Here is a 10,535-nt window from a genome sequence, read left to right as displayed (position 1 = left end):
CAAGTTATAATTATTTTTTGTTATTTATATAGCACCAACACATTCACACAAATTCTACATCCTTCACTGCCCAGGTTGAGCTTACAATCTAAAGTCTGTATCCCACTCACACACTATGGTCTCACACAGTATTATCAAGAGCCAAGGAACCTGACTGTATGTTTTTTTGGGGTGTGGGTGGAAACTGGAGCACCCAGTGGAAGCACACTCAGACACGGGGAGAACATTGTACCCAGGGTAGAATTGAACTCGGGCAGAAGTGCGATCCACTCAGGGACCATATGTGTCAAGCAGTCAGATGGTGAATCAGATATGAATGCTGCATGCAGACAAATAAAGCAGGGCTGTCAAACTATTCCATCTGTCCATTGGACATCCAGGGTTATCCTTATGTTCAAGGGCAGGGTTATTTCTATATAATACACAAAAGCCATGAATATCCTGTAAATTATATCCTTATAAACGGTGAGTAGTGATGTCATCAGTTATAAACGGTGAGTAGTGATGTAATTTCTGTCACATGGTATTATAATTAATAAAGTACCCCCAGTTGTAAAATATGAGGATATTATAAATTACCTCGGAGTTCCATGACCTGTATAAAAACACTCGGCCTTCGGCCTCGTGTTTTTATATGGTCATGAAACTCCTCGGTAACTTATAATATCCTTATATTTTACAAGAGGGGGTACTTTATTCACTATATATAGGCTAGGGGGCTTTAAAAATTGTTTTCAGCAGCCTGGAGCATTTTTTTTAGTATGGTGCAGTGTTCATTCTTCGCTGTGCCCACTTAATAAATATAGGGAGAGGGTGCCGGATAGCAGCAATGGAGCAAGACGTTGACAGTTGTTGCTCAGCCTGTGGCCCAAAAGGCTTACTAAAGACGCCCATTTCTAGTTTTCCATATAGAGTAGAAAAAAAATATATATATTACGGGATGCTCGTCTCTATTGGACCTGTCCAAAAGAGCCCATGATTTCTGGGATAAAGCCCTCAGTTCCAAAGAGCATAGACATCAAAAAGCAAGAAAGATTATCCCAAAACTCAACATTATATTAAAAATATACTCTTTATTCAAAAATCATGTTAAAAAATAGGCAGGGTCAGACTAAGGGGCCTACTGTGAAGCGCGCCGACACACAAGCATTAGGCGCATCGTGCATGCGGAGGCTGCGCGGCGTAGGTTTTTTTTTTTTGAGATTTCAGAGGGGCCACCGACAATGAAAATAGGCATACAGACCACATGGTATTCCGACTTACTCGTTTCACACCCCCTGGTACTTATTCATAGGCATTCAGTACCCGGGGGTATGAAACGCGTAAGGCGGAATACCATGTGGTCTATATGCCTATTTTTTATCATGAGTTTTGAATAAAGAGTATATTTTTAATATAATGTTGAGTTTTGGGATAATTTTTCTTCCATATAGAGTAGCCCAAGCCCTGAGGATAAGCATCTACCAGGTTTGATTGTGTAGTCAGCAGGGGGGAAGCCAGTTATTGCCAAATGCTGCCCCCCCCCTCTCCTGTCTCCCTTTCCTACGCCAACAAACCTTTGTTGTGACTCCTACTCCCATGCCCACTGATGGCTTCTCTATCTATGGACAGCTGGTGCAGACATGGCAGGCTCAGCTTACTATCCCATTGCGTGAAGCTGTAAAACTGAATAGGAATGGAGGGGATAAGCGAGTGGGGGGGTAGTTAAAGAGATAGGGGTGATTGGTTGAGGGATAAGAGACAGGTTCCAAAAAAAAAGATACACAATAGCTGCCACAAGCAGCCAGCTGTCTCTGATTGATTTGGGCTTTCACAAATGCTACAAATGTATGTTGTCCCCGACCCCCCCCCCCCCTCCCAATCTATTCACATACAGCCAGTGCCGACTCAAAGGGGAAGTGGAGCCCATATGTGGCTTTAGTGAAAGGGTTAAAAGAAAGACAAAGCCTTTTAAAAGGATCCCTTCATGACGCGGCGTATAAAACTGCGATGCCATAAATGTTTCTGAACAATGGGGAGAAATGGGGGTTTCCTTTAACTCTCAATTTGATGGCAACAGCCACAATGAAAATAAAGCAGAGTATTTATATTTACATATATAAAGTAAAGAGTGCATGGACGGCACTCTGGTTAAAAGGTTTATTGCAGCAGGCTGCAGAGGTATAACCTAACGCATTTCGGGATCAACTCCCTTAATCATGAGCCTCTGATTAAGGGAGTTGATCCCGAAACGCGTTAGGATATACCTCTGCAGCCTGCTGCAATAAATCTTTTAGGGCAGGACTCTACGGACGATTCCGGCGCAATCAGACGCGCTGCGCAAAAACGCAGGCGTCACGTTGGATGCGACGGAAATAAGGTAAGCAATTCTATTGTCGGATCGTGTTGCAGCGTTGATGCGCCGATTTGATCCTGGAACGCGTTAGGATATACCTCTGCAGCCTGCTGCAATAAACCTTTTAGGGCAGGACTCCACCGACGATTCCGGCGCAATCCGACGCGCTGCGCAAAAACGCACTCGTCACGTCGGATGCGAAGGAAATAAGGTAAGTAATTCTATTGTGGGATCATGTTGCAGCGTTGATGCGCCGATGCACGCTGCATCCGACAGTCACGATGCAACACGATCCGGCAATAGCATTACTTACCTTATTTCCGTCGCATCCGGCGAGTTTGCGCAGTGCGTCAGATCGCGCCGGAATCGTCCGTGGAGTCCTGCCCTTAATCAGAGTGCCGTCCATATGTTTTTTATTTTATATATGGATACAGTGGGGACACTGAGGACAGAGCACCTGGCTGTGGAAGCTGCCATTTAAAGAAAATGAGTTTGGAGAGGTCTTTCTTTTTTGTTTTTTTACTGCCAGTATTTATATTTACATATAAGAATGGGTTGGATATTTACCCAGCAGAAAACATATTCAGGTTTTAAAGGGGAACCCCACCCATATTGTATATGAATAAAAAGTCATTCTATTCTTTCCTTAAAAGATTCTAAGTAACTGTAAATGCGAGCATCTGCCTGGCTGTTCATCATCGCTGCACTGCTGCTTCTGACTCCTGAATCAAGGTAGCAGAAGCCTCTCATTTAAGAAAAGCTGCCTTTTGCTACACTGACAAAACCACACAGAACAGTTAATGGATTAACAAACCCTTGCTTTCAGTTCAGCGATGACATTTACACATACATAAACTTTTATATTTAGAAATTGGAAAGGTTTAATGAATGTATAGGGGAACGTTGCTTTCGGGTGGAGGTTCCTTATAGCAGAAATGCACTTGACAAAACCCAGTAGGCAATGCTTTACACAAACCTACAATTATGTATCAATTGAAACCCGATGAGTCAGAATAATATCATATTATTAAAGATGAGAAATGATTGCCCTGGGCAGGATTTGTTTAATACGGATTATTCTCACCCACTTCTAAGAAGATTTTTGGGACACTTGCTGCCTATTTATGGATTTACTGGCACAGCCATAAATGAATTCTGTAATATATTATTATGGATTACAGAAATAGCATTGTGCCCTGTGCAATAAAGAGATACTTTAATGTTACAGTTTGGTCGGATTCTACCTTGCTTTGCCAAACGAGGCCAAGTTAATTGGTGCTTTGTAGTTTTACCTTAACCAAGAGACCTTTCCAAAAAAGGCAAAATTACCCACGACTTTGCTTTATTCAATAGATATCAGCACCACCTTCAAATCTGTTAACACCCATTATAAATATTCACCTTTTCACGTTAAAATAGCTCATCCCACCTTGATACAAAACCAGTCCCATAATTGAACAACCGCCCCCTCCCTTTATAGACCAATCATATTCATTTTCTTATTGGTCCCACGGAGATCCCCACGCCAATAAGAATACAAAAGAGAAGAGATATGATATAAAAGTCTTATATTTTACGTTGTTTTTTGCCAACTTGGCAATATTCTGTACATTTGTAAAAGTCAAAAGAAAAATAGATATTTTTTTATATATATAATTATATAGAAGACTGTACATGCATAGTTAAGGAACGCATACTTTTTTTTTAGTTTGTTTTTTTACTCTCCAAGGGAGACATAAACGTATATATAGCATCTATAAAAAAACATATTTTTTTTTCGTAGCCAGTATTATGGCTGAACATTGGAGTCGTTCCAATATGTTATATAAATATATAACTTAGTAATTCTTTTTTACGCTCTTATGTTACATGTTTGCTGTACATTAGTGTGGTATATTAACAGTTGCATTTTTAAAAGAAACAAACAAACAAACAAACAAAACAGTGCAAATCGTGATTATACAAACTGAAATGCTACAAATATTGTTTTTTTTTTTTGTACAGGTCTGCTGGTTTGTACAAGCTACAGCAGGGGTGCTCAGCCTAAGGTTCTCCCCGAGTGCTGCTGAGCTACGACTCCGTTGGGAGCTGTAATTCAACGACATCTGGAGAGCCATAGGTAGTTCATCCCTGAGCAATAGATTCAAGCTGTTTCACGGTTAACATTCACAGCACTAAAAAACCCAGAGGGGGCGCCACCCTGCCAACTCATTCAGCCCCCTCATATATATATATATATATTGAGATATATATATAAAGCATCTGGTTGTATGGAGAATAGTTGGACATCCAAACGTTACAGATTGTGCATCTCGTGCAGCAGCAGTTGGATGGTTTGCAACCACAGGGGGAAGCACACGAGAGTCCCTTGTTGGCACAATCTCCAGATCCCAAGTAGAACCGAATAACCCCACGGATTCCGCAGTCCTTGGAGAGGTCACGGATCTCAGTAAAACTCCAGTAGTGGGTTTTAAGTCTTGACTCTTCCTTCACTCCTTAACTCTGGGAGAGGGACATGGAGAAGAGGGATGGTGTTTTTTTTTTCCTTAAGTGTAATTTTCTTCTAGATTCGATTGGTGCCTAAAAAAAAAAAAATAAGAAATGACAAGGTTAGGACCGTGGAAAGCAAGTGGACAATCGGTGGCGTGTACTACTACACATACACACACAAGGGGGGTTGTAGACGGAGAGGAGAATCAGGGCTGAATTCGGCTGCTCTCGGCCATTGTAGACCCTGCCCTTGTTTATCTTCCAAAGCTGGATCTCTCCAGTCCCCTCCCCCACCCTGTTCCCTTCGTGTAACCCCTTTTCCCGCCAGTACAGCTTGTTTTGCAACTTTTTTTTTCTCTCTCCGTTTAAAAAGAACTTTCCAAGGAGGAGCCTGAGTGATTGAGTAACACGCCGTGAAAAAAAAAAACAACTATCATGTGGACTCACCAACTCCCACTTTCTACAACCAAAACAACCCCCAATCAACAACGTAGCACTTTTACTCATCTGCAAACACCCTGTGCTGATTTTTTTTAACCCTTTTCAAAACCACAAACAAGTGCTGACTCTTTAAAAAAATGTTTTTTAAAAAAAACTATTTTAAATAAAGGTTACCCTTTTTACACTGCCATGGGCAAGCATCTTTAGAGAATGCTGGGAGTTGTAGTTCTACAAAACTATCATTTCCAGCACCCTACTCACAGTCTAGGGCTGTCTCTTGCCACCCCTTTATCTATACTGACATCTGCTTTTTAAAACTGTCCATGTCCACATAAAAAAAAAAAAAAAACATTTTCAGTAGTGCAAATCAGGAACCCTTATTACTCTATATTTGGAATTTGTGAAGACGATATTCCCAGCACCCTCTGACAGCCAATCAAATTTGCATGCAACCCCACCCCAGTTCAGTACTCACCATGGTTTCATCGAATCTTTTTCCTGGGGGTCTGTTCCAGTGGGCACAGTAGGTGGGCTCCCTTAGTGGCATCAGGCTTGGCACTCAGTATCTTTTTTCTTTTAGGGAAATAATCTGTAACATGGCAAAAAACAAAAAAGAGAGAGACACCAGGTTAGATCCAATGCATAAAAGACAATTTGCCACATTCTATAAAGTTCTATTCCCCAGGTATCAACATGGGCCAGCAAGACATTACATTTCCTTTAGAAGCCGTAACATGCCATTTGTAATAGAATTAGAATATAATGGCAATTCCATGCGTTTATAACCCCTTACTACTTGTTTTATGGATGAAACTCAAACCCCCCTTGTTATCATGTAGATATGTATTTTGGTGATGAGCAGGGACCTTACCGGTGATAGGAGTGGTGATTTCCCTCTTTCTACGCTGTGTAGATGTGTTAGCTGATGCCTTGGCTGGACCTCTAACTCCCTGGCACCGCTTGACGGTCTTCTCTGCGTTCTCCTTTGCGCACGGAGGGTTTGGCACATTACGCACGGTATCCACGGGTGCCTCTTCCCTGGGCTCGGGCTGTCTGCTAACTAACAAGGGCTGCTGCTGCCTGGGGGATGGCGTTGTGTTGGCAGCTATACTTCTGTTCTGGCTGTAGAAACTGGGCATATCTTTACTCTCCACGGGTTCCCAACAGAAGATGCCCTTTAGAGGGGTGCCAGTTTCAAAGTCAAAGTTCCACCTCTGACAGTCGGACGCTTGGATTTCCTTCAGTTGCCTCTTCAGCTCCGATCTCATCTCATCGTGATCGATGGGACCGAACAGATTCCTGCAGGCTCCCCTCCCTGTGCCAGCGGATAACCTGGGCAGCACTGCTGGGGCAGAGATCATTTCTTCTTGCAGGGCGATGTGGAAAGCAGCCATCGCGCTGTGATTGCAGTGTGAGTGATAGTGCTGCTGAGCTCGATGTGGATGTGTCTGGGCAAGGACTTGGGAAGCTTATATAGAAAGGGAGCAGGAGTGGAGAGAGAAAAAAAAACACCAACAGTAAGGAGGAGACTAGGGGAGAAGGGGGGGGTGGACTCCAATATGCAAGGTGGGGGAGGGTGCAGGGGCGGCGACTCCTTTTCTTTACCTTTCTAACGTCCTCAAAATGGGTGGGGATATAAGTCAGGTTAAGAAGAAGAAAAAATACACTAAAAACATAACCCCCCTCCTCTCCATTCAGCTCCCAGCGGAGGAGGAGACCCAGAGACAGGGTTTGGGAGGTCAGAAACAGTGACTTGACTTATTAGCTGTAACTGATATTTTCCCCTTTTTCAGCTGAGCGTTTTACGTCTTTGTTTTGCCTCCCCTCCATGACTGCAACAAGTCTGCAACCTCCTACATATTCTCCCTTTCCACTTGCAGCATTTGGGTTGGTTTATCATGGAGACATAAATAGTCATTTTTTTTATTACACTGAAGAACCAATGGAAACTGCAGCTGGTGCAGAAAATTGTATGTAAAGGCTCATATATAAACTGTACGTGGAAACTGGGATCGTAGCGTGCGATCACCTGCAACCACTGCGATTCGTGTGCAGCTGCTGCGCCAATGAGTGCGCAAAGCTTTCTGCGGCCAATGAGTCACTGTTGCATCAGCCTGGCGCTGAGTGATTATTCCCGTAAAACAGGGATTAGTGGAAGCCATGGCCAGGAACATTTTGGCATCTACGGAACATGTTACCGTTATCTGTATTATTGTGTAGACGCTGAGTGATGTCACACTCGCTCTCACGGCAGTCGCTTGTACTCCCGATTACATCTGAACTATCGCAAGTGCCATGGGTTCAGCAAATGCAGCTACAGCCGCCGTAACGTTACAATAACGATTTGCCCGAAATTCCGAGGGCACTTGCTGCTAATTTCTAATGCAGTGAATGTCAATTAAGCGTTATATGGTGTAACCATGCCCATTAAGACTGTCTTACAATGGCAGGTGTGGGGCACCCACTTCTAGCGACACTACAGCGACAAAGTCTACCTAATACAAACGCTGCATTTCATCCCTTTAAAACACATAAGAAATTGCATCCTTCATGGCTAATGAGCTCCAGTTATATAATTGCATTGGTTTTAGTGCAGACTGAAAGTGCTAATTGGCTAAAAAGATTATGGATTAAACATAGAAAGGGTAAGGAGTGCCCATTTGCGTTCTAAGATGTTCTGTAGCAGTTGCAGCTTTTTTTTTTTGCTTTTAACAAGCCCTTCTCCCTGTAATGTCTAGTACAAGGGTAATGGCGAGGACTGGCCTGGTATCTGAATGAATAATAGTCATTCGACCCACTGGAGAAGCTGTCAACCAGCTGCTGCCTACACACCACCTGGGAGATACACAGTAGGGCTTAACCAGTGACAAAGGGGCTCTGGGACATGGGATACTACTAAAAATATAAAGCTGCTTTGTTAATGGCCATGGAATAATACTCCTCTAGAGCCCACCCTTAATGCCTACCTATAGTGCAAACAAAATGTCATCAGCGGATACATTACACCAAAATAAATAATTTATAAGCACAGTTTCCACCACAGTTATTATATATATATATATATATATATATATATATATATATATATATATATATATATATATATATATATATATATATATATATATATATAACTTTTCAAGATGGACCAGCACTCCAAACTGGAGTGCTGGTCCATCTTGAAAAGTTGCATAATACCGTTTGACCGGGCACCCACTACGAACTGAGAGGGTTAAAGTGCAGGTACTTTCTGAACTTATATATATATATATATATATATATATATATATAAAAGTTTAAAGAAAGCACTCACGGCATTGACCATCGGATGTAATTCAAAGTGTCTTTATTCGTGCATGGCGAATCAACGCGTTTCGGCTCGTCATAGAGCCTTCCTAACGACGGCAATATGAGAGCTGAAACGCGTTGATTCGCCATGCACGAATAAATACACTTTGAATTACATCCGATGGTCAATGCCGTTGCCGTGAGTGCTTTCTTTGAACTTTTATTGATTTATTGGTCAGCACCCGGCGAGAATACTTTTGAATGGTGAGTGCCGTTTGATCCTGCCTATATATATATAAATATATATAAAGTTCCAAAGGACCCGCACTCCGGTTTCCGTGAAAATATTTAGGATCCTTGATAAAGGCCCAAAGGAGGGCCGAAACATTGGATGCACAAGTATGAATAAAATCTAAATATTTTCACGGAAACCGGAGTGCGGGTCCTTTGGAAATTTGTATTAAATATTTGACCCTGCTCCAGAACGAATTTTGAGACTGGCTCAGAGTGTGAGCATTTGCATCTGTGTGTATATATATATATATATATATATATATATATATATATATATATATATATATATATATATATATATATATATATATATATATATACAGAAATCCAAAGGATCCGCACTCACAGGTCTTATGCGTAAAAAAAGTTTTTATTGCAAAGCTTACAGCCTAACGTTTCGGCCTCCTCCGAGGCCTTTCTCAAAGTGTGATACATTACACTGCACCCAGGCATATGAACTTTTTATTCGAGAGTGCTGGCTTTCTATGGTGCTGTTTATATATATATATATATATAGAAAGTCCATAATGATGGAACTCGCAGGATTTACACACCAAAGTCAATATGTATAAAAAGAAAAAAGGTTTATTAATCCGACGTTTCGGTCCCACACAGGAACCAAAGGTATACATAGGGGGGCTCTTTTATCAACACTGAGCAAATTTGCCCATGGGCAGTTACCTATAGCAACCACTCATTGATTAGCTTTTTGAAGCCAACTGCAAGTAGAACAATCAATGCAGCAATTTGATTGGTTGCCATGGGTTACTGCCCATGGGCAAATTTGCCCAGTGTTGATAAATGACCCCCATTGACTTTGGTGTGTAAATTCTGGATTGCCATAATAATGGACTTTCTATTTACTTTTTTTATGCATGAGCACCCAGGTCTCGACTACATTTAAGGTGTGCTGCCCCTGCACCTGAAAGTGTTGAAATAATCTGGCATTAGAGTGCGGCTGGGATACAATGAATTTATATATGACTGTGTATCAGCCATAACACCTAGGCTTGGGAGTTGCCATGCTGCTTCTCTTAAACTGCAATAAATTCTCCATTTATAATAACTAGAGCAGAGCCATTCTACACATGACCAGTAGAGGCGCTATTGTTGGAATAGGAGTATTTCCATGCTAAACTCTGGCAAGACAGACTTCTATGTCACACCCTCTATGCTAATATCCTACTGACATTATTGTTTTATGACGTAAGTTGACCGTTGTATTTTCTTCCAGTTGTATGGGGGAAAATAGGCGAAGTATTTCCGCACTTTACATTTGTATTGGTGTTATTATTAAGAAAATATGCAGTGGCGCCATGAAAATATACTGGATGCAACGATACAAACGTTAGGTGGCGTTAGACAAGGAACAAATTTGCATGTTAGTGAATAAGATATATATATATATATATATATATACACACACATAGAGAAGCAACAGTCTGTGCTGCACTCAATAAGGCTCATGGCACCCCCATATGTAATAAAAGGCTCTAAGTTTGCCCAGGAGCAGTAACCCATAGCAACCAATAAGATGTTTGCTTTTAAGCAGGTGGCTAGTAAATGCTCCCTGCTGATTGGTTGCTATGGGTTACTGCTCCAGGGCAAACTTAGTGCCTTTTATTACATAACCCCCGCAAGTGAATTTCCACCAGCAGAAGAAACGCCCTTATATATACCTGATGAT

General features: G+C 41.7%; 1 protein-coding gene across 1 annotated transcript; it reads right to left on the bottom strand.

Moving 5' to 3' along the window:
- Positions 1-4,032: 4,032 nt before the first annotated feature.
- On the bottom strand, positions 4,033-6,682 carry cdknx.L (cyclin-dependent kinase inhibitor xic1 L homeolog). Its single transcript, NM_001114803.1, is given in 3 exon segments — positions 4,033-4,915; positions 5,742-5,855; positions 6,138-6,682. Coding segments are annotated over 2 exon segments (630 nt in total). The 5' UTR covers positions 6,661-6,682; the 3' UTR covers positions 4,033-4,915; positions 5,742-5,748.
- Positions 6,683-10,535: the final 3,853 nt, after the last annotated feature.

This window comes from Xenopus laevis, chromosome 7L (assembly GCF_017654675.1).
Source record: "Xenopus laevis strain J_2021 chromosome 7L, Xenopus_laevis_v10.1, whole genome shotgun sequence".
Taxonomy (NCBI): Eukaryota; Metazoa; Chordata; class Amphibia; order Anura; family Pipidae; genus Xenopus; species Xenopus laevis.
This window is presented reverse-complemented; position numbering and strand designations above follow the sequence as displayed.